Genomic DNA, 23,790 nt, shown 5'->3' with positions numbered 1-23,790 from the left:
GCCTCCCGCCCTCACAGCCCCCACCTGGCCCCATGCCCACCTACCCACAGCTCTCACCCAGCCTCTGTTATAGGATGCCACACTCTAAGGGCTGGGCCATCCCCTAGCCCGGCCGCTTATGTTAGAATTGAGTAAACTGAGGTCCAGAGAAGAAACAGCTTGCCTAGAGTCACAGAGCAAATTGTTCCACACTTACCTTACTACACAGTACTGCCTTCCCCATGTGTCATCATGCCAGCCCCTGACGCGAGCCAGGGACCCTGCTTCACACGGCCCGCCGTGCTCTCTTCATACCCTCCTCAGCCTTGTCTCCATGCTGTGCCCAGCCCTCGCACATACCCACTCCTGCCCTCCTCTTGCGCCCTCGCCCTCCCTACTCCCCTTTGCTGTGCAGCAGCACCCGTGGTTCGGGGGGACAGTGGGGAGTGTCGGACCCGTTCGGAGGGCCCTTGGGGGTGAGTTGGGCTTGGAGCACTGTAGGGAGCCAGGGGTCCCAGGGTGAGCACATCCCTGAAATGTGGAGAGAGCTGAGCCCCCAGGACTGGGGACATAACGCAGGGCCCTCTTAGGCGTGGGGATGACAGGCCCATCCAGGCCGCTGTCCTCTCCGCTCCCTCTGTGATGGCTGAGAGCCAGGGACCTCTCCTCAGCTCCTCACTTTGCCATCGTCCCTCCCAGTCTCTCACGAGGTATAGTCCCTTCGCCTGGCAGAGGCCAGCTCTGGGAACGTCCTGAGATGACCCTCGGCGCTTGCAGTCATGGTCTGCCAGGCCTCCTCACCCGCCTCACCTCCCTGGTGCCGCTCGTTCCTGTGGGTGCCACCTTTCTTGGTCTCTGTCCTTCAGTCCCCATCCCTGGCCTGCTCCTCCTCCTCCAGGGTCCAGCTCTGCCTCGCTTCTCTGTGCTAACCCATGTCTCGATGCTTTTCTCTTTGGGATTCCTCCCGACATCCTGCAGGCTTCGGGGTGCTCCTGATGCCTGTGAACGCCTCTCCCCTGGTTGCCCTGGGTCTCTGCTGCCCAAGAACCCGAGGGACCCGGCCTCTGGCTAGCCGATGGCCTTCCTATCCCAGGCCTGGCCTTGGGGGAACTGAAAGCGGCAGTGCTGCCTGCAGTGTTAGAGGCAGCTCCGTATCCCGAAGGGCCCTAGCCAGGTCTGTGTGCCAGTGCGTGCGTGCGTGTGCCTGCGTGCGCGTGCGTGTGCGTGCGCTGCACTAACCTGCCGCTTGCTGACTGAGGTTTTTGTCTGTATACAGGCGAGTGAGCTCAGGGGGCCGCCTGCGCTCCTCCCGCTACCCTCCGAGCTGCGCCCCTGTCTCAGGCACCTCTCGGACCTCGCTGTGTTTCACTGCCTCCTGCCCACAGACCCAGCCGGCCCGCCGGCCCGGACCTGTCCCAGCCTCCCCTCCCTTCCCCAGCCCATGCAGCACCCCGGGGTAGCCCACGGGCCCCTAAGAACCTTCCCTCCCCAAGTGGACATGTGGCTAGGAGGCCCCCAGATGGACCGAGTGCCGAAGGGGTGGCCATGAAGGGTGTCAAGCCCGTGGGGAGCACCAAGCGAGTGCATGTGCTATGCTGCTGCAGGCCACTGTCTGTCTCTCCGTTTGTCTGTCTGTGTGTCTGTGACAGTCAGGGAAGGATGCCTGTGATCTGGGGTGAGGTGAGGCCACAGGAGAGGAGAAGGCATGGCACCCACAGGGTGGAGGAGCCCAGCGGGCAGGGGCTGTGGCCAGGGGACTCACTGGGAGGGAGCAGGGCACTGACCATTCCAGAAAGGAGTTTTGAATGGCACAACACTTTCTATTCCACAAGCGACCAAAAGTCAGAGGCCTAGGGCTGAGCCCTGGCCCTGGTGGGTTTAGGGCCCAGAAGGGACTCCCTCATTCAAGGTCAGGGCGGGGGCTACTCTGTCTGGGAATGAGGGAGTTAGCCAGGCTTGGCGCAGGAGTGGGGCCATAGTGGGGGAGGAGGTATTCAGAAACACTATTTCTAAGCTCAAATAAAGTCCAGTTTGTACCCAGCTGGTGTGCTGTGTTTTTTTTTTCTGCTGCCGGTCACTGCTACCACACGGTCCTCTCGGTGCCCCTCCCTCTTTTCCCTCTCGCCACTCATGAGCTTTCCCTCCCTGGGGCCAGCTTGGGGTCCATCTCAAAGCCAGACCAAAGTTTCCTTACTATTCTGGATGGGTGGGTGGGCGGGCTTCCGCCATCTCCAGAGAAACAAAATGCATCTCTCTCTCTGTGTCTGTCTGTCTCTCTGTGTGTGCGTGTGTGTGTCTCCCTCACCCTGTGCGTCTCTGCTCTGTGTCCCCCCTGTGGCTGCCTTCCCCCAGCACACCCTGAAAGCCGGTCCCTGGCCGTGCTGGCCCCCCTGCAGGACGTGGACGTGGGGGCCGGGGAGATGGCGCTGTTTGAGTGCCTGGTGGCAGGTCCTGCCGACGTGGAGGTGGACTGGCTGTGCCGTGGCCGCCTGTTGCAGCCAGCACTGCTCAAATGCAAGATGCATTTTGACGGCTGCAAGTGCAAGCTGCTGCTCACCTCTGTGCATGAGGATGACAGTGGTGTCTACACGTGTAAGCTCAGCACAGCCAAAGGTAACTACTCACTCAGGCCCTCGGGCTGCCATGGGTGTCCAAGAGCAAAGGGAGGGGACTAGAGGTACAAGAGCTGGGTGCAGACTGAGATGCCCAGGTAGTGGGTCTCCGACTCCTAGGGGAAGTGCAGCGGGGTGAGAAACAGTGCAGGATGCCAGCTCAAAACAATGAGTACTTAGAGTAGTACCTGGTATAGAGAGTGCTGTTCTCATACCTGCTGTTCCCACAAGTGAGCAAGTCCCCTGAGATGTAGCAAGCAAACCAGGACTTGGGTTCCTATTCTTGCCCTGCAAGTTTCCAGCCAGTGTCTGCACAAGTCACTTCCTCTGTCTGAGCTTTAGACTACTCATCTGTAAAAAAAAGAACCATGCTAATACCTGCTTTGTAGGGAGATAGGCAGGATTAGTGAGATAACTAGTGTAAAACAGCATAGAGCCTGGCGAAGGGTGGCACCTAATACATGCCAGCTGCTACTATTGATGACATCTCTGACCTGGCCCTGTCCTCACATAAGCACAGAGATAATGGCACCCCCCTCTCCAAGTCCTGATGCTGGAGGGGCTTAGGGAGCAGGAAGAATCATTTTGGTCAGCCCAGGGGCTGTTAGCTGCTCCAGAAGTTTTTTCTTGGGGGTCAGAGTGGAGACAAGGGGCATCTGCTGTGGTTGTGGGACAGATGGGCGGGAGCGGGAGCAGGGGCGTGAGCTGGGTGCAGAGGAGAGTTCTGAGAATCGGGGCATGGGGAAAGCAGTGGTTTGGTTTCTAGGATGAGAATGAGGTCAGGGAGGGCTGGGCTAGGCCCTGGGCTGCTGTGGGGATCCTTCTTACCTTGGCAGCCTCCTGTCTGCCTTTGCTGACCTCTACCTCCAAAGAAGACCTGGCATATAGATGGATCTTTGCCCACTGCCTTGTCCATGCTCAGAGTCTTGGCTAGGCTCTGCCCAGGCTCCCTAATTTTAGACAAGATCTAAGAGGTAGGGTACCTGGGCCTGTGGGGCCTTCTCTACCCAGTGTTGCCTCCCCACCCCTCAGATGAACTGACCTGCAGTGCCCGGCTGACTGTGCGGCCCTCCCTGGCGCCCCTCTTCACCCGGCTGCTGGAAGACGTGGAGGTGCTAGAGGGCCGCGCTGCCCGCCTTGACTGTAAGATCAGCGGCACTCCACCGCCTTCTGTTTTCTGGACTCATTTTGGTATGTGCCCTCCCCACCCTGCAGATGGTGGGAGACCCTCATGGACCCAGACCAGGATGGGGTGTTTTCTGAGGACCTGTTCTACATCTCTGCCCCCCTGCCCCTAGGCCGCCAGGTAGAGGAAAGCGACAACTTGCGGCTGCGGCAGGATGGGGGTCTGCACTCGCTGCACATTGCCCACGTGAGCAGTGAGGACGAGGGGCTCTATGCAGTCAGTGCCACTAACACACATGGCCAGGCCCACTGCTCCGCGCAGCTCTATGTGGAGGAGCCGAGGACAGCTGCCTCAGGCCCCAGGTACCACCTGGAGCCCCAGGTGCTGCTGGGCACTGCTACTGAGGGGCTCCACCCTCTCTGAAGGGCCCCTGCCCTGCACTGGGAGGTGCAGCCCTGCACCTGTGGACAGCTGTGTGGTCCTTACAGCTCAAAGCTGGAGAAGATGCCATCCATCCCTGAGGAGCCGGAGCAGGGTGAGCTGGAGCGGCTGTCCATTCCTGACTTCCTGCGGCCACTACAGGACCTGGAGGTGGGACTGGCTAAGGAGGCCATGCTGGAGTGCCAGGTGACTGGCCTGCCCTATCCGACCATCAGCTGGTTCCACAATGGTCACCGCATCCAGAGCAGCGATGACCGGCGCATGACACAGTGTACGTGTCCTTTCTCCCTAGGCTCCCTCAGGGCCTTCTTTCTGTAGCCTGGCTGGAGATGGGGTTCCTGGGAAAGGGAAGTCTCAGGGCCCATGAGGTCATTGTATTCCTCCTTGAGCCCATACAGCAGTCACCCGCTGGTGGCTCTGGTGGGCCTTACTGGACAGTCAGTGCAGTCCTGCCGTGGAGTTGTTAGGAGAATTAGGCCGGCTTATACAGATAAAGCTCCAAAAGCAGGACGTGCAGACAGTAAGTGGCCAGAGAATTCTAGGCCTTATGCTCTTGCTGTTGTTGGGCCGTCCTCACTGTGATGAAGCAGTACTGCCTGTATTCCAGAGGGAGATCAGGGAGGGCTGGGATAGGCTGGCTTCAGCCAGAAAAGGATGCTTGTCTGGGTTCTCAGCAAATGAGGAAGAAAGTCAAAGAAAGGCAAAGGTGCAGATTTGGGTTGGTGTCCTTTTTAGCCTGGGGCTTGTTTCCAGGGAACATCTCGAAGGAATCTGAATCTCAATCTCGTGTGAGGTCCACCTGCCTCCCTCAAGTCGTGGCCACACTATCACCCCTAATGGTTTCCTCCCACAGCTGCAAGTGACCAAGGTCCCCTTGTATGTGCTTTCTAAGTGCCAGATTCTGAGTGCTAGCAAGCTGATGTGGATAATCTTCCCTTCTGCAGGCCTGTAGGTAGATACTATCAGCCCTGTTTACAGATGGGGAAACCGAGGCTTTAGAGAGGTACAGCAACTTGCTCAAAGGCAAGTGAGGATTGCTTGACTCATGCTCATCTCCAAAGGATGTTCCCAGCTTCCCATGCCCAGGCTCCTGACCTCGCCCTCACTCCGTCTCCAGCGCTAGGGCTATGACTCTTGCCCTCAGCCCCCTGCTACAGCTGGGATTGCTCAGCCCCAGACCTCCCTGTCTCCCCATCTGCTCTGAGGCCCTGGGTGGGTGTTTGTCTCAGGATCTGAGCTGGCGTCTCTGCTTCTGCCGGTATCTGGGGTCACTGGCGGCTTTTGGCTGCTCTTCCCTTATAAATAGCATGAACAGAGATAAATGAATGGGTGGCTGTCTTATGCAGAGATAACTGCTAAGAGAAGGGAGGGGTGTTTGGTGACATTCCTGATGTGAAGGAGGACACTGCAGGTCTCCTCCTCTTCATGTCCTCCCTAGAGACAGCCTTCTTATCCTGCAGGGAAGAGGGTGTAAGGAGAGAGCTTTGGAATGAGATGGAACTAAGTTCAAGCAGTGGCTTCATTTATTAGCTGTGTGACCTTGGACAAGTCAATTAATATCTCTGACCTCACTGGTAATGGGGATAATTTTGTAGCATTGTTAAATGGGGGAGGTGTCAAGTACTGGCATAGGCAGGGCCTGGTGGGGGTGCACAGAGGGTACAGGGCCCAGCAGTGGGAGAGGAGACCTAGGAATGAGGCAGGGCAGACAAAGCTTACTATAATTTATAGCATAATGAATTGGGTACTGCATACAAGACACCGAGCTCTGGGTGGAACAAGCAGATCTGGACTCAAGTAGGCCTGTGTTTAAGGGAACAAGTGAGACAGGAGCTATAAATAAAATTCCTCAGAAATAAAGAAGGACCCCCCACCCTGCTAAGCAGCTGGAGTTCCAGGAAAGGAGTCAGGGCACAGACTGGACAGGGGTTGGGCCCATAGCAGGGTAAGCTTCACGGGGCTGCACTTGCTTGAATTATATCCTCAAGTAGAAGGAAGCCTTAGGTAAGGGACCGTTCTGAAGGAAGGCACTTCCCCCCAGCCACTCAGTATTGAGGTTTGAACTCAGAGCCTTCACACCGAGCTACATCCTTAGCCATTTTTTATTTTGAGACAGAGTCTTGCTAAACTGCCCAACCTGGGCTTGCACTTGCAATTCTCCTGCCTCGGCCTCACTGAGTGCTGGGATTACAGGGGTGTGCCACCACACCCTGCCAGAGGGAGGCATTTGGTAAGCAAAAACCTGGAGATGGAACGCACATGGCTTGTTCAGGGTTAATCTGTCAGCAGGACAGGAGGAGCAGTGAATGTGGCTGGGAGTGAGAGGAGCAGAGAATGTGGCCTTTCCTCAGGTTCTCCTGGAGAAGGGAAAAGGGCAGGGGCCGTGGGGATAGGGAAGACGTCGCAATTTCACCTTGGAGGCTGTGACCCCTTAGAGGTGCAGTGCGGCGGTGCACGGGGCAGAGACCCCAGAGGTGGCCCAGTGTGGAAGGAAGATGCTAAGCTGCTGGGCCTGAAGTGCTGGAAGGACAGCGAGAGGGGCCAGGCTGCAGGTGCAGGCTTGGATCCAGCTCTGGCTGCGTGAAGGACATACTTCTTGCTGCCTTCCTGTCTGTCCCACCTCGCCTCCTCCCACCGGAGGGTGGCGTGAGTGAGCAGGCCCAGGCTAGCATGAGCCCACCCCTCAGAGCATCTTCGTAGCTCAGCTCTGGTGTCACTGTCCCTCCCCCAGACAGGGACGTACATCGCCTAGTGTTCCCTGCTGTGGGGCCTCAGCATGCTGGTGTCTACAAGAGTGTCATCGCCAACAAGCTGGGCAAAGCTGCCTGTTATGCCCACCTCTATGTCACAGGTAAGGCAGATACCCTCCTGGGCAGCTGTGCCCACAGCCTGACTTCTGGAACTACCGAGAGGGTCGGGTAAGGGAGGGACCTCCACACCAGCTTCTCTCAGTTCCCTGAGGACCATCTGGCCTTGCCCCTGCCCCTGTGGCTGAGCCCTTGTCCCTAGCCTTCTGCCCCAAGGCTTGATGACCCTGTGGAATTGTTAGGCCCTAAAGGACTCACAGACCTTGGACCTGTGGCTTTCAGATGTGGTTCCAGGACCTCCAGATGGTGCCCCGCAGGTGGTGGCCGTGACAGGGAGAATGGTCACACTCACGTGGAACCCCCCCAGGAGTCTGGACATGGCCATCGGTGGGTCAGGGCCGCGCAGAGCTCTGGATGGGAATGAGGGGTGGATAGAGTAGGGAAAGGGAGGGACACTAAAGGATCCAAGTCCCTAAGAATATGGTGGCAGGGTGGGGACAGGAGTGGGTGGAGTCCTTGGAGCAAGGTCAGGAGGAGCACATTTGCTGTCTTCTTTCCACCATGGATGAGGCTCTTGCCCTAGGTCAGAAGAGACGGATGCCACCATATTCCCTTCACTTTCTCAAAGAGACTGGGAGCCTGGATCATAGGTGTGCCATCCTCTCCTGGCCTTGTCTAGGGTCTTTCATTGGGATACAAGTTGAGCTCCCTGCAGGCCTGTATTGGTAGGTGCTGACTTCAAACCTGGCCAGAGCAGTGGGTGAGCAAGTGCAGACAGGAGGCAGGCAGAGAGCAACAGGGCCAATTGAGCCATGAGTGCAGAGAAGGCTGGGGGTGAGTTCCAGGGCCCCAGGTCAGCTGAGTGGGGAGGCACAGCGCTGCCCCAGCATCAGCCTCCAGCAGCTGCCTGCCCTCCAGACCCGGACTCCCTGACGTACACGGTGCAGCACCAGGTGCTGGGCTCTGACCAGTGGACAGCGCTGACCACGGATCTGCGGGAGCCCGGGTGGGCAGCCATGGGGCTGCGAAAGGGGCTCCAGCACGTCTTCCGGGTCCTCAGCAGCAGTGGCAAGAGCAGCAGCAAGCCGTCGCCCCCCTCTGAGCCTGTACAGCTGCTGGAGCGAGGTGAGTGGGTGTTCCGGTGGGCAGAAGTCTGGGTGGGTGCGAGATGGGGTGGAGGCTAAGGGCTGCTCTGGACTTGATAACTGTGGCAGGAATAGCATGTCTGGGCCCCGGCCCATCAGTGGCAACAGGGCTTGGGACAGTGAATGCTTTGAGTAAGACAAGCTGGAGTCCAGCCCTTGCTCTGGTTGTATTCTCTGGACAAAAGGCTAAACCTCCCTGAGCCTCAGTTTCCTCATCTGTAAATTTGGAGCCTGAGTGGTGACTAGGGATGTAAAATGAGTAGTAGGTGCCAACACCCCAACATCCGACCCGGATAGAGCCTGCCCTCTCCTCTCAGGCCCACCCCTGGAGGAGGCCCCTGCTGTGCTGGACAAGCCAGACGTGGTGTATGTGGTAGAGGGACAGCCAGCCAGTGTCACTGTCACCTTCAACCACGTGGAGGCCCAGGTCGTCTGGAGGAGGTAAGGTCCCTGCTCACCCCACCCCCCACATGTGACAGCCACGCCCCAGCCTGGCTTAGCAGGACCTCCCTGTCATGTGTCCCTCAGCTGCCGAGGGGCCCTCCTGGAGGAACGGGCAGGTGTGTACGAGCTGAGCCAGCCAGATGACGACCAGTACTGCCTTCGTATCTGCCGGGTGAGCCGCCGGGATGTGGGGCCGCTTACCTGCTCGGCCCGCAACCGCCATGGCACACAGGCCTGCTCAGTCACACTGGAACTGGCAGGTGGGTGACAGCAGCCTTCTTCCCCTTTCTCCTTCTGAGATGCCCCCCACAGTTGCACACACTCACTGCCGCCCCTGAGGATCCAGTCCCATGTCTTCCGCCTCAGGCCTGTCCATCTCATGGAGGTCATAATAACAGTACTAGTAATAGTCACAGTGACAGTACTAGTGAGATATGTACTGAGCACATCATATGTGCCTGGATTAGTACACCTCATTTCATATGTACATCAGCCTTGTGAGATGGATCAGTTAGCCCCATTTCATAGGTGAGGAAATTGAGGCTCAAGGGGTCACTAAGGAATCTGGCTCAAGGTCATACAACCTGATAAGCCCAGAAGCTGGGTTCAAGTCTGGATATCAGGCTCCAAAGCCTGAAAGTGTTCCTAGCTCCTGTGCTAAATCAATAGGAAATAGTATTTGAACTATAACAAGCATAGGAAAACTGGGTTGATTTTAAAAAACAAAAGCTCATGTGCTTAACTTCTTACCTGACTCCCAGCTCTGCAGCGCCCGGCTGCCCTTTTGCTTGAACCTGTTTAACAGAGCCTCCAACCTCTGCAGCAAAGGCCCTTTTTATAATTTCTCCTTTGAAGACCTGGCCTCTCAAGCCATAGCATGTATTAGGTAGTAATTATTTTGTTTTCAGGTTTGTTAATTAACTCTAGACATCTGTACCTGCCACTCAGAACTTCAGATCCACATGAGCTGAACAGCATTACCTGCTGAGTATATAGATACAATTCCAGCCCAAAGCAGAGGAAGTGACATTTTAGTTAACACAGGCGATCTTTGGGCAAATGGACATTTTGTGGTGCTTTAAGACAGTCATTGATATTCATGTGAGACCTTCCAGTGCTTTGACCTTTATAGACTGCCCTTCCACACCCCATAGACTGGGAACCAGATTCCTACAAGGGAAGAAAGGCATCTGTAAAGCCGGTGAAAAGTGGCCAGAGCAGGTGTGAGGAAGAGATAGGGCCCTCCTGGCTCTTGTGGGGAAGGTGGATGGGGTGAGCACCAGGTCCCCCGGGCCCTAGGTCCCCCTTTGAGGAGTCTTGCTCCTTACACAGCCTGCTATGCTCAGCGTTTCCAACTTAGTCACCACTGTGCTCCTCTGCCATCTGCTGGACTCATCTTCCTGCCCAGATATAGCTCTATACCTGGGACTTAGGGAGACCCCGGTCCCAAGGACCCTGCAGCCCAGCCTGGACAGAACAGTGGCTGAGGGAGACCATGTCCCTGCCAGCCAGGGCTAAAGTGGGTCTTGGGCTTGCATCAGTAGCCACATTCTACCGGGCCTCCCTCCACGCCAGCCAGGCAGGGCATGTGGCATGGTGGCCCCCTCTCCTCCATGTCTGCACTCCCCAGCGTCTTTCCCACCCCTCCAACGGCCTCCTGATATCTATATAAAAGCTGGTGGTCCCTGTGCTGGGGGGTGCTCTGCGCCTGGCCATCCTGCTCTTCACTGGAGGCCTGATCACTCCCACTCCCCTTAAAGCAAGATCCTCAGTCACACCCAGGATGGGGAAAGCACATTGCAAAATGTATATACCTCCACCATGAGAATCAGATGGCACTTTTGCAGGGAATAATACGACCACGTGACATGTGTGGAGGATAAGGTCACAGACACATGCAGGAGAACTGAGCTGAGAGCTTCTCGATTGTCCAGTTAGTATTTGGGGGTTGGTAATTCGTTCCTCTTGCCATCTCCCAGATGGTGGATGGCTCTCTAGCCATCTAAATAAGATTCAGAGAGAAAAAGCTCAAGACACAGGCAGTGTCATTCATGAGCTTCATTTGGGGCGCAGACACCCTCCTTCAGATTCCAAGTTCAGGCACAATTAGGGCAGGCTATGGTGGGACCGTGAGAAGGGCGATGGCCTCCAGGGGGCGGCATTGAGCCAAGCCTCACCGAGTTGTTACTGGGAGAGAAGCTGCTTAGGATGGCCAGTCCTGGTTTTTCAAAAGAGACAGCAAATCCAGATTTCCTTTGTGTGTGCAAATCTCCTAATTTTAAAGCTGGCAAATGAACATCGAGGGCCTAACAAAGCAAGCCTGCGCCTGTGACAGTGTTTCTGAGATTTAGAGAGCATCACGTTTGGATTTATAGAGAGGGCGCTTGGGTCAGGTGACCAGAAGCTGCGGTGTTCCAAGGGGTGGGGGCGCTGGGAGCCCAGCCTGGTGTTTGTTTTCTTTTCTTTCTTTCTTTTTTTAATTTCCTTTTTTTCCAGTACTGGGGGTTGAACCCAGGACCTTCATATTGAGCTATATCTCTAAACACTTTTTCTTTCTTGAGACAAGGTCTCACTAAATCACCCAAGGGGCACTGGATCTTGGAATCCTCCTGCCACAGCCTCCCAAAGCGCTGGGGTTACAGGCCTGTGCCACCACACCCAGCTCAGCCTGGTGTTCTGAGTCCTTCCTGCTGGGAATCTGGAAAGGGGCAGAGGAGGCAGGCCTTTGTAATAATGACATGGTGCCGCTCCCTCACCCTCTCCTGTCCGTGTGCATTTAGAGGCTCCGCGATTTGAGTCCATTATGGAGGATGTGGAGGTGGGGGCCGGGGAGACTGCTCGCTTCGCTGTGGTGGTTGAGGGGAAACCAGTGCCGGACATCATGTGGTACAAGGTGAGAGGGTGGTGCCGGCCAAAGCAGGGAGTCTGCCAGGTGGCAGGGAGCCTGGGGGAGGAAGAACGGTGCCTCCAGGCAGCTGGGCTCATGGGAGGCCTGGGGAAGGGCAGCTGGACAGAGTTGTGGTTAGGAGGAGGAGGCAGGGCCCAGAGGCTAACTGAGGGGCGTGGGGCTATTAGTGGGAGCTGAGGGACGAGCTGATTTGGGTTCTGGGGGAGTGAAGCCCCTGGGGTGAAGCCCCTGAGTGGAGACGGGGACAGGGCCTGGGAGACTGGCTCCTGGCCCTGGGTGGAGATGCGGTTGGGCCCTGGCATGGAGGTAAAGCTGCCCCAGATAGAGGTGAGGTCAGCCTCAGGCTGAGGGTGATCCCCCCTCTGCAGGATGAGGTGCTGCTCACTGAGAGCAGCCACGTGAGCTTCGTGTACGAGGAGAACGAGTGCTCCTTGGTGGTACTCAGCACGGGGGCCCAGGATGGAGGCGTCTACACCTGCACGGCCCGGAACCTGGCGGGAGAAGTCTCCTGCAAAGCAGAGCTGGCTGTGCATTCAGGTGGGCTGGAGCTGCCCCCGGGAATTCAGTGTGAGCCCCACCCACACCCCTGACTGCGCACCCTCCAGCCCCAACACCCCACCTTGGGCCGTGTTGTTCTTGCTCCTCTTCTGTCTCTGTCTGCCCCACCTACCCCGCCTCTGCCCTGTCCCTTTCTTGCTCTCCCCACCTAACCCCAGCAATTTGTCTCCTCTCCAGCTCAGACAGCTATGGAGGTCGAGGGGGCGGGGGAAGATGAGGAGCATCGAGGAAGGAGACTCAGTGACTTCTACGACATCCAGCAGGAGATCGGCAGGTGTGGGGCTGGGAGCAGCCAATGTTGGGGCCACAAGAGGCTGCTGGCTCTGAGGGGTGGAAGGCACAGAGCCAGTCCTGCAGTGACATCTGAGTTCTGTCACCCTCCTTGTCATGCAGGGGTGCCTTCTCCTACCTGCGACGCGTGGTGGAGCGTAGCTCTGGCCTGGAGTTTGCGGCCAAGTTCATCCCCAGCCAGGCCAAGCCCAAGGCATCAGCGAGGCGGGAGGCCCGGCTGCTGGCCCGGCTTCAGCACGACTGCGTCCTCTACTTCCATGAGGCCTTTGAGAGGCGCCGGGGACTGGTCATTGTCACCGAGCTGTATCCTGGGAGAGGCTGGGGAGTAGAGGGCACCGAGCTTGAATGACTGGTCCTCATAACCAATTTGCAACATGTGTTACCATTTACAAAACAGTCCTGTTGAGACTTGGGAGGGATGAGTCTGGAGACTTCTGTGAAAGCCAACATTCCTTTTAGCTTACACTTACGTAGCATTTAACAAGTGCCTGGGAGTGCTGTACAAGTTTTACAAATGTTCAAACATTCACTTCTCCTGCATACTTACCTTGTCGAATTGTATTATCCCCATTTTATGGATGATGAAACAGGTAGAGAGAGGTTAAATAACTGGCCTGAGGTCATAGAGAGGTTAAATAACTGACCTGAGGTCATACCGCTGGCAAATGGAAAATGCTTTTTAATCAGAAATTGCACAGCAGCATTTCTGCACATTTGAAAGAACAGGTCTTACTCTTCCATGTTAAAAAGCGTACATTGAGCAAAGGCTGTTGGGCAGTTGGCTCAGCTGTCCTGGAACAAGGTGACCGTGACCTACACACCAGCCTCCTCGGCTGCATTGTTAAATCCAAACCTTAGCAAAATGACAGATTATTCCACATCATGGCCCTCTGGCTCATTATCAATTGAATCAACAAGATTCTGCTATAATTTGGCCCCTATAAATACTTTGTTGAGTAGGCAGGAGAGGAGATGGCGTCCCTATTTTATACCTGAGGGAACCTTGGTGCAGAGAGGCTAAGTGACTTGCCAGAGATCCTATAGTGAGAGTTCAAGCCGAGTTGTTCCATTTGTCACCCAGAGAACAGGGAAGGGTTAGGCGCCATCTCTGAGTGGTACTAGATGTGTTTTGGGGGATGTGGGGAGAACCTTGCGCTGAGCAGAGCCTGCCCTGAGCTCAGGGGCTGGGCCAGGCAGTTGACACACTGGTCACTGTTCTCCTTGACCCCTGACATAGCTGCACAGAGGAGTTGCTGGAGCGAATGGCCAGGAAACCCACCGTGTGTGAGTCTGAGGTGAGGGCAGTGGGTGGCAGGGGCCAGGCTGAACACCAGCCTTCACCCACCTGAGCTCCGAGAACTGATGGGTGCGTCCTATGCATGCCATCTGTGCTCGTGAGGAAGCCATGGGACATGGTAGAGAGCGCTGTGAGGCTGGCAGCAGAATGCCCTACTCCAAGACTTGCATTGTCCTCCCTACTCTCAGCAGGCCCATCCCAACCCCTTTCTGTTCACACACATTCTCCAAATATGTCTCCCCACATAGGTCCCACCTAGACTGCAGTCCTGCCCTGTATGATTATGTATGTAGCACACTGTACAGTTCTATTCATTATAATGTAAATGTCTGCCCCCTACAATAGTGCTGTGTCCAACCTGTGCAGCCGTATGATAGTCCTAAGACTTAGCAACCCCAAACCTCCATGAGCCATCTGAAGGCCACCCCCAAGGCATGACCTGACCCCTTGCCACATTCCTGGGGCTTGATAAGCATAGCTCCCCACCCTACCCCCACAGACCCTGGGCCCCCCTGTCTCCACAGATCCGGGCCTATATGCGACAGGTGCTGGGGGGAATATGCTACCTGCACCAGAACCACGTGCTGCACCTGGATGTCAAGGTGAAGTGGGGAGTGGGGAGTAGGCAGCTCCTCTGGGGGCCGAGAGGTTGGTGTTCATCTCTAGCTTGCTTGTGTCTTGTAGCCTGAAAACCTGCTGATATGGGACGGTACAGGGGGTGAAGAGCAGGTTCGCATCTGTGACTTTGGAAATGCCCAGGAGCTGATCCCAGGGGAGCCCCAGTACTGTCAGTACGGAACACCTGAGTTTGTGGCACCAGAGATTGTCAACCAGAGCCCTGTGTCCGGAGTCACTGACATCTGGTAAAGCTGGTGTGCTGGGCTGCTGGGGGCAGGGGGTGCTGGGGATTTACTCATTGGCAAAGAGGAGTGTTATGAAGCCTGGATTCCTTCCCAGCTGGGGAGCTGGTGGCAGTGCTCATGGGGGTCCTCTGCCCTGTCATCCCAGCCCTTCATCCGTCAGGGCTGGCCAATCATGCAGGGCCTCAGCTCTGCAGTCCTTGGCTCCTGCCTTTGCAGGGGCGAGCCTCTCTCAGCGGAGAGACCTTGTCCCACTGGTCCCCAGATTTCTCCGGGCTTCCTGAGCAGCCCTGCTGTGAATGACCTTGACTTCAGGATGTCTAGACTGCCGGGTTCAGCGTCCTTCGTGAAGAAGGCTCTCCTGAGCCCAGGTGTCTGGGGCAGTGTTCCCAGGAGGACACTTTTGTTTCAGATTTGAGGTAGCCAGGGACCTGCTCACTTCCAGCTGGAGGGGGGCCATCCTCTCACCCATCTGCTCTTCCTTCCCACAGGCCCGTGGGTGTCGTTGCTTTCCTCTGGTAAGGACCCCTGTGCAGCCTCCTGGCAGGCCCACCCCTCCCATTTACAAGGCTCAGAGTCCACCGCTTCTCTTCCATACCCTGCCTCTTCCTGAACTGCCAGGGGCACACGAGTGCGTGAACATGGATGCCCTGGCCCATGCGCCCAAGCTCTGTTCATCACCGTGCCCCTCCAAAAGAGCTGGGCACAATGGACTGAGAGAAGCCAGTGCAGATCTAGTGCCATTTCGGCAGAAAACTGCTTGGCCTTGAACGTGCGGAACAAGGACTAGGAGGGGCAGGCTGCATCCCCATTGTAGAGAAAGAGAGGGTGGAGAGGACCACCGGAGGTGGGGCAGATCAAGCCCTCTAAAGCAGGGGCAACCAAGTCCCAAGGCAGAACTGCCCCCCTGTTCCTCGGGGGCCCTGGGAGGTAGGGCAGGAGAGCGAGTCTGAACGCTTTGGCTTTTTGTCCAGATTCACCTAGCATCTGCTTTCCTCACAACCTGGGGCCTGCAGCCCACACCTACCTCACCCCGCCTCAGCCCAGGGCCCTGCCCAGCTCTCCTGACAGTGCTCCCCACCCTTGCAGCCTGACGGGAATCTCCCCATTTGTTGGGGAAAATGACCGGACAACACTGATGAACATCCGGAACTACAATGTGGCCTTCGAGGAGACCACGTTCCTGAGCCTGAGCAGAGAGGCTCGGGGCTTCCTCATCAAAGTGCTGGTGCAGGACCGGCTGTGAGTACGCGACCCTGAGGACTCCCCACACCTGGAGAGACCTTTGTGCCACCCCCCACTCCTACCCAGTCTCTACCCTTGAATAGGCAACCCCAGCCGCTTAGAGGCCCTGTTTTCTCTAATATTTATTGACTATTTAATGAGTGAATGATAAATCTCTCCTTTATTCTTATTCCTTTACAGGAGACCTACTGCAGAGGAGACCCTAGAACATCCTTGGTTCAAAGTGAGTCTGGTCCTGCCCGGTGGTGGTACAAGGGGTGGAGAGAGAGAAGGTTACTAGCAGCTGCACTTACTGAGTACCATGTGCACGTGAAGTAACCAATATGCATTATTTTGTATATGTGATCTATTGGCCTAACAATAGCTCTGCAAAGTAAGGTTTCATTTGCTCCCGTTTAGTTGATAAGGAAACTGAGGCTCAAACCAGTCATCAGCAGGTTAGGATATCAGGGACTTCAGGCATAGGTCTGGACCCCACCCTACCCCAGGGTTCCTTTTCGAGGTTCTCCCTGGTGCTCAGGACCTGCCCTGGTCTCCCTCATTTCTGTGTGCCCACCTCTGTCCTACACTGATTAGTGGGTGGCCTCTCTGGCTCATCTCAGCTGTGAGCTGTGTGTGGGTAGGGTTTTCCTTCATCTTCAGGCCCCTGCACTGGGGAACACTGCTGGGTACAGGGTAGGGGTGTGGTGGAGTCTAGAAAGTACCCCAGTAAACATTCCATTGAATGCCGAGCTGGGTCAGCTGAAGACCGAGGTCGTTCTGCTCGAAGGCCTTGAAGTTAGAGCTTCCTTCCTTGGACCAGAGGCTAGCTTCAGGAGACTGAGCCTGGGTGGGGTGCTGAGGGGAGCTTCTGTCTTGGTCTGGACCACAGCTCCAGATGTGGGGGTTGCCGGCCTTACATGGAGACAGCTAGGGGCCAGCCAGGGGCGGAGGAACACAGGCCTCCCCTGGCAGTCAGTGTAGCAGGAGAGGACCTTGAGCCTGGTGTAAGCTGAAAAGCCACCCCTAGTAGCCACCTGTTTTCTGCCTGTCCCTTAGGTTCAGAGAGTTTGTCCACAGCTGTGCCCCTTGGCAGTAGGAGGTGTCGTGGCAGTCCCAGGGGAACCCCCCAGGAACCCAGACTCACCCCTCCCCCATGGGCTTTGTTTGCCACTGCCAAACCTTGAGGGTCTAGGTGACAGAGAGCTGTCCCTCAGGCCCTGTTTCCTGGGTTTGTAGACACAAGCAAAGGGTGCAGAGGTGAGCACAGATCACCTGAAGCTCTTCCTGTCCCGGCGGAGGTGGCAGGTGAGTTTGCTGTCCTTTCCACCTTCTTCTTCCTCTCCCCCAGCCTTTGTGCCTCCTCTTCTACCTCCCTGTTTTTCCTTGTCTTCCCTCCTGTCCTTGATCTCTACCTGCCTAGGCAGCTTTGGTGGGCATGGGGGTGGAGGGTTTCCTGCCCTAGACCCCTCCAGTCTAATTTCTAACACCCGGTCTCCAGCGCTCTCAAATCAGCTACAAATGCCACCTGGTGCTGCGTCCCATCCCAGAGCTGCTGCGGGCGCCCCCAGAGAGGGTCTGGGTGGCCATGCCCAGAAGACCACCTCTGAGCGGGGGCCTTTCCTCCTCCTCTGACTCTGAAGAGGAGGAGCTGGAGGAGCTGCCCTCGGTGCCCCGCCCCCTGCAGCCAGAGTTCTCGGGCTCTAGGGTATCCCTCACAGACATTCCCACTGAGGATGAGGCCCTGGGGACCCCGGAGGCCGGGGCTGCCACACCCATGGACTGGCAAGAGGAGGGAAGGGCTCCCTCTGAGGACCAGGAGGCCCCCAGCCCTCAGGCTCTCCCCTCTCCAGGCCAGGAGTCCCCCTCTGGGCCTAGCCCCAGGCGGGGAGAGCTCCGCAGGGGCAGCTCCGCAGAGAGCGCCCTGCCCCGGGCTGGGCCGAGGGAGCCGGGCCGGGGCCTGCACAAGGCGGCATCTGTAGAGCTGCCTCAACGCAGAAGCCCCAGCCCGGGGGCCACCCGCCTGGCCCGGGGTGGCCTGGGTGAGGGCGAGTACGCTCAGAGGCTGCAGGCCTTGCGCCAGAGGCTGCTGCGGGGAGGCCCTGAGGATGGCAAAGTCAGCGGCCTCAGAGGTCCCCTGCTGGAGAGCCTGGGGGGCCGTGCGCGGGAACCCCGGATGGCTCGGGCTGCTTCCAGCGAAGCAGCGCCCCACCACCAGCCCCCACCAGAGGCACGAGGACTGCAAAAAAGCAGCAGCTTCTCCCAGGGTGAGGCGGAGCCCCGGGGCAGGCACCGCCGCGCCGGGGCGCCCCTCGAAATTCCCATAGCCAGGCTTGGGGCCCGCAGGCTCCAGGAGTCTCCCTCCCTGTCTGCCCTCAGCGAGGCCCAGCCGCCCAGCCCTGCGAGGGCCAGCGTCCCCAAAGCCAGAATCCCTAAGCCTGTGGAGCCTTCCACCGCCACGCCCAGCGAACCTCTCCAACCCTCAGAACCCCAGGCTGCCCCCGAGAAGCCCCGTGAGCCCACGCCAGAACCTGTGCGAGCCCCCAAGCCCGCACCGCCCCCCCTGGCTCCCCAGACCCTGGCGCTGCCCCGCACTCCCTATGCGCAGATCATGCAGTCGCTCCAGCTGGCGGGTCACTCTCCGCCCCCGCAGGGCCCCGCAGCACCGGCGTCAGGTCCCCAGCCCCACGCAGCTGTGTTTGCCAGGGTGGCCTCCCCACCTCCAGGAGGCCCTGAGAAGCGCGTGCCTTCGGCCAAGGCTGCCCCAGTGGTAGTCGAGAAAGCCCTGGTCCCCACGGTGCCCCCCAGGCCAGGGAGCAGCCTGAGCGGCAGTATCGAAAACCTAGAGTCAGAGGCCGTCTTCGAGGCCAAGTTCAAGCGCAGCCGCGAGTCGGCCCTGTCGCGGGGCCTCCGGCTGCTCAGCCGCTCGCGCTCGGAGGAGCGCGGCCCCTTCCGTGGAGCCCAGGATGAGGACGGCATCTACCGGCCCAGCCCCGCGGGAACCCCGCTGGAGCTGGTGCGTCGGCCCGAGCGCTCGCGCTCCGTGCAGGACCTCAGGGCTGTCGGGGAGCCGGGCGTGGTCCGCCGCCTCTCGCTGTCGCTGTCCCAGAGGCTGCGGCGGACACCGCCAGCGCAGCGCCACCCGGCCTGGGAGACCCGCGGCGCAGACGGGGAGAGCTCGGAGGGCGGCAGCTCGGCGCGGGGCTCCCCAGTGCTGACGGTGCGCAGGAGGCTCAGCTCCACGTTGGAGCGGTTATCCAGCCGGCTGCAGCGCAGTGGCAGCAGTGAGGACTCCGGGGGTGGCTCGGGTCGAAGCACACCTCTCTTCGGACGGCTGCGCAGGGCCACGTCCGAGGGCGAGAGCTTGCGACGCCTGGGCATTCCGCACAACCAGCTGGCCTCTCAGGCCGGTGCCACTACTCCTTCCGCCGAGTCTCTGGGCTCTGAGGCCAGCGCCACGTCGGGCTCCTCAGGTGAGGGGCAGTCTAGGTAAGGTGGCAGGCGCAGAGAGTGGAAGGTGGTGGCGCGCCCTGCAGAGGAGCACTGGGGTTGTGCGGAGTGTGCTGGAGTCCTTAAGCATGGAATTGGCTTGAGAGGAGGGAGGCAGAGAGGCAGGGGCTGGGATGGGAGCGGACAGGGCAGGGGCCAGATGTTCTTTTCTACTTCTTTGGCTGAGGGCCCCTGGGAGAAGAAACGAGCTTGCTGGCACCGTCTGGGCAAACACTCATGGGCATGGGTCTCCACAGCTCCAGGGGAACGCCGAAGCCGGCTGCGCTGGGGCCTCTCTCGCCTGCGGAAGGACAAGGGCTTATCTCAACCAAACCTCTCTGCCAGTGTCCAAGAGGACTTGGGTCACCAGTATGTGCCCAGTGAATCAGGTAAGGGGTGGACTGGGTGAGTACTTTCCTGCTCCAGTCCTAGCTGAGGGGGACGTGGGCCACCTCCAGGAACCGGGCAGCCTTGAAAAGGGCCTAGAATCAGGAAAATGGCAGTAATCATCGAAGCAGCTGCCATTAATTAGCAAAGCCAAGGGTCCTATTAAGCATTTTACAAGCTTTGTCTCATTCAATCCTGCAGCATTATTTAGCAACGATTATGGTCATTTTACAGGTGAGGAAACAGGCTTAGTGATGTGAAGCTAAGTAGCTTGTCCGAGTTGCAGAGCTAGTGAGCGGAGTAGCTAGAGTTGGACTGTGTGGCCCTCTGCAACCAGGGCCCCATACTTAGGTTTTTCTTTGACTGACCTCATCTCTCATAGGAGACTAGAAGGTTTCTGTGTCTGGGTACAGCTTTAAAGAAGCTCAAGATCACATTCCCCTTAGCCAGGGGTGGTGGCACATGTCTGTAATCTCAGCATTCCAGGAGGCTGAGGCAGAAAGATAACAAATTCAAGGCCAACCTGGGCAACTTTGTGACTTAAAACCTTGTCTGTCTGTAAAAATAAAAATAAGGAGGGGGTGTGGTAGTTCAGTGCAATCCCCAGGGCTGCTGGGGGGCAGGGATCACGTCATTTGCCCCTTCCCCTTGAGGCATGTGTGTGCCTGTGTACCCCCAAAGACACAAGTCTGGATCATGCCCCAGTTCTCTATTTCTCTACAGCCCTGAACACTTGGCTGCCTCTCCTGGTGTCCCTTCCCCCCACAGAAAGTACAATTGCTAGGAAAAGCGGCCTTCAGAGCTCTTTGGGGGTCTGTGTCATGCCCCAGTGTCCTGGGGCTGCAGGGAGGGAGGCATTCTCAACCTGAGGCCATTTTACCTGAAAAGGAACTTTACTAAAGGACTTGGGAGGCCAGATTTCCCAGGCCAGCAGGAAAGATAGGAGCTGGCCACCAAGCAAGGCCACAGCTTTGGAAGCCACCAGCTCCATTCTTGCTCAGTTCCCAGTTAAGATGCTCAGAGTGCTTCTGGCCTTGCCTTGGCTGGAGGGGACTGTGTCCAGCCTTGGCCAGGGCTGTGGGGCAGCAGTGAGTGTGACAGGGAGGGAGGGAAGCCAGCTGGTGGGGGAGGGCGGAAAAGGCGGGAGAAGAGGAGCATCTAGCAGAGAGGCCTGGGGACAGCTGATCCTTTCCCACCTGGGGCCTCGCTCCTGCACTCCATTTTGCTTGTACAGCTGATTTCGTGCTGAGCAGTGTGAGTGACCTCATCCTCTTCCCATAGGAAGAAGTCTGTCCCATGTCCACTTGACCAACTGGGGCTGGCCCTGGGGAAGTGGGGGTGGGGATGGCAGAGCTAGGCCGGGTCACCTGTCACCTCTCCTCCTGATCTCCCTCTCTGCCCCCTGCCCAGTGCTCTCACCGAGGGCAGCCATTGATGAGACTGTGTCCTCTTTAGGAAACAAGAGGGCACAATAGGAGGGGGACCTGCTGCTGCCCTGATCACACCCTCCTCCTGAGGACTGCCTGCCCAGCTCATCCCCACTCCCAGGCCCTCCCGGTGCTGAGGCAGGCAGCAGCTGGGGCTCCCAGGAGTCTTCACTCTTTGCCCTGGTGAAAAAAAAAGAAAAAAACCCTCGTACTCCCTGCAGACAGAGCAGCTTGGGATTTTTCTAAAGGTGCCTTCCAGGGATCGTGAACTTGCATTCCTCAAGGCATTAAGGAGCCAAAGGCCAGCTGCAGTGGAGCAGAGATCTTGGCCTCAACCGTTCTATGGGCAAGACCACCAGCTCCTGGAGAAGAGGCTTCTCTGTTTTGTTGAAGCAGCATTTTTCCAGCTTCTGCTCCTGGCTTCTCTGCTGGGGATATTAATGAGATAATAGTAACAATCACAATAACCGCTGATATTTATAAGCACTTATTTCATGCCCGACACATGCTAAGCACTTTACATGCCTCTTTTTTTTGTTTTTTTTGTTTTTTTTGTTTTCCGGTACCGGGAATCGAACTCACGACCTTGCACTTGCCAGGCAGGTGCTGTGCCGCTGAGCTAAATCCCCAGCCCCCTTTACGTGCCTCTTTTAATTCTCACAGTGACCCTCTGTGCTTGGTATTATTATTTTCCTCAATTTACAGAAAGAAATGGAGTTTCTTAGAGGAGAAACGACTCACCCAAGGTCATGTAGATACTGTTTATTGCCCTATCAAAAGCTCTCCTCACTTAGTTGATCTGAAGAGTACATGGGAAGTCTAGCAGCCTCCCCTGAACCCTGAGTGGAAAGACTGGTAGGGACTGGGCACACTTGCAGGGGTTGGGAGCAGCCCTCAACTCACTCTTTCCTCTCTTTTCCTTTCTCTCTTGTCCTGCAGTAGCCCAGAGGGAGTGCAGAATATTAACTGTTAATGCTTTACAGTATTTGTTTTTATTTTAACAAATCCTTGTAGAGCACTTACAGAACCTGCTCTACATGATTTATAAGCATGAGTTATGTACCAAGCATCTTCAATAATCAGTGCAAGGAGAAAACGCTTCTACACATGCTGAGGACCCAGGGAAAGTGATGCTGGCCCCAGAGAAAATTCTCAAAGGTGTAGTGCGAGGTTCTGCTCCCCACATCTGGCTAGAAAAAGGCCACCGCACTCTGCTCCCTGCAGGTGCCACCTTGCCAAGACACACACACCAGCCCTCCCTCAGCAGTGTGTGGACAGGGTCCCCACACAGATGGCTGTCTTTACTCTCCCTCCAGACTTCCCCCCAGTCTTCCACATCAAACTCAAGGACCAGGTGCTGTTGGAGGGGGAGGCAGCCACCCTGCTTTGCCTGCCTGCAGCCTGCCCTGCACCCCGAATCTCCTGGATGAAAGGTAAGATTATGTCTTCCACAGAGGAGGGGGTGGCAAGAGGCCCCAGGTGCAGGCCTTGGGGTGCGGGGCAGGTGGGTGCCTGGACATGTGCGGCCTCACTCATCAGCCCCTCCTGCTCCTCCTTATGCCCAGACAAGCAGTCCCTGCAGTCAGAGCCCTCAGTGGTCATCGTGTCCTGCAAAGATGGACGGCAGCTGCTGAGTATCCCCCGAGCGGGCAAGAGGCACGCTGGGCTGTATGAGTGCTCAGCCACCAACGTCCTGGGCAGCATCACGAGCTCCTGTACCGTGGCCGTGGCCCGTGAGCATGGGACAGGGCCCAAGGGGGTAGCGATGGAGACGGCAGGGCAGGGCTCAGTGGGCCCTTAACCAGCTATCACTGCACTCTCCTCCTCTTGCCAGGTGTCCCAGGAAAGCTAGCTCCTCCTGAGGTGCCCCAGACCTATCAGGACACTGCACTGGTGTTGTGGAAGCCGGGAGACAGCCGAGCACCTTGCACATACACGCTGGAGCGGCGGATGGATGGTGAGGAACAGGGCAAGGTGGTGGGTGGTGGTGGCAGGTGGCGTGTAGCAGAACCAAGTGTCCTTCTGGACAGAAGTCCCTTCCCTAGGCTCTTCACAGACAGCATCGGAAGCTTGGGTCACACCTGTGCCCTCAGCCACAACCCCATGCTGCCCACAGGGGAGTCTGCCTGGCACCCGGTGAGCTCAGGCATCCCTGACTGTTACTACAACGTGACGCACCTGCCAGTTGGCGTGACTGTGAGGTTCCGTGTGGCATGTGCCAACCGTGCTGGGCAGGGGCCCTTCAGCAACCCTTCTGAGAAGGTCCTCATCAGGGGCATCCAAGGTCAGTGGACAGGAGGAAGGGGTGGCAGGAGCAGGAAGGGGCCCCCCAAGATCATCACAGCTTTGCTCTCAGGATACATGATGGTATTTTCTTCCTCTCTCCTTAGACCCTTCGGCTCGGCCATCTGCTGCTTACAAAGATGCCCCTGTTACCTCAGGGCCAGCCAGGGCCCCGCCTGACTCTCCTACCTCACTGGCCTCCACCCCAACTCCTGCTCCTCCAGCCCCCCAGTCAGCTGCTCTCAGCCCCTCACCTCCCCCCACACTCCCCAGTGAGGCCTTGTCCTCGCTCAAGGCTGTACGTCCAGCACCCCAAACCCCCCCACGAAAGCACAGGGGTCTGCAGGCTGCTCAGCAAGCAGAGCCCACCCCACCCAGTGCCCAGGTCACCCCAAGTGAGCCCAAGTCTCTCGCCTCTGACACTGAGACCCCAACCCCAGCCTCCACCTCTCAAGGAGTGAAACCAGCGCCTTCCCCTACCCCCCTGTATATGGTGACTTCCTTTGTGTCTG

At 57.4% G+C, this 23,790-nt stretch overlaps 1 protein-coding gene and 1 long non-coding RNA gene across 3 annotated transcripts in view; both read left to right on the top strand.

Moving 5' to 3' along the window:
* On the top strand, positions 1-2,019 carry LOC106149781. Its single transcript, XR_001236157.1, has 2 exons — positions 1-1,153; positions 1,256-2,019. It is a non-coding gene; the product is annotated as an uncharacterized LOC106149781 (long non-coding RNA).
* The window catches only part of Speg (SPEG complex locus), a gene marked incomplete in the record, with an annotated part of 54,639 nt that overhangs the window by 26,981 nt on the left and 3,868 nt on the right, over positions 1-23,790 (top strand). For both annotated transcript variants that reach the window (XM_013519790.1, XM_013519791.1), the window contains 27 exon segments: positions 2,332-2,592; positions 3,624-3,782; positions 3,890-4,079; positions 4,206-4,429; positions 6,890-7,009; positions 7,248-7,352; positions 7,884-8,090; positions 8,428-8,551; positions 8,639-8,814; positions 11,335-11,447; positions 11,831-11,999; positions 12,198-12,294; positions 12,414-12,614; positions 13,549-13,606; positions 14,133-14,210; positions 14,293-14,471; positions 14,960-14,986; positions 15,558-15,710; positions 15,894-15,936; positions 16,932-17,000; positions 17,194-19,165; positions 19,439-19,570; positions 22,312-22,428; positions 22,561-22,728; positions 22,830-22,952; positions 23,112-23,279; positions 23,386-23,790. In XM_013519790.1, the coding sequence (XP_013375244.1) occupies positions 2,332-2,592; positions 3,624-3,782; positions 3,890-4,079; positions 4,206-4,429; positions 6,890-7,009; positions 7,248-7,352; positions 7,884-8,090; positions 8,428-8,551; positions 8,639-8,814; positions 11,335-11,447; positions 11,831-11,999; positions 12,198-12,294; positions 12,414-12,614; positions 13,549-13,606; positions 14,133-14,210; positions 14,293-14,471; positions 14,960-14,986; positions 15,558-15,710; positions 15,894-15,936; positions 16,932-17,000; positions 17,194-19,165; positions 19,439-19,570; positions 22,312-22,428; positions 22,561-22,728; positions 22,830-22,952; positions 23,112-23,279; positions 23,386-23,790 (5,838 nt within the window).

Source organism: Chinchilla lanigera, unplaced genomic scaffold (genome assembly GCF_000276665.1).
Source record: "Chinchilla lanigera isolate Chin_1 unplaced genomic scaffold, ChiLan1.0 scaffold00052, whole genome shotgun sequence".
NCBI lineage: Eukaryota > Metazoa > Chordata > Mammalia > Rodentia > Chinchillidae > Chinchilla > Chinchilla lanigera.
Note: the sequence above shows the minus strand (reverse complement) of the source record. Positions and strands in the feature narration are given on the sequence as shown.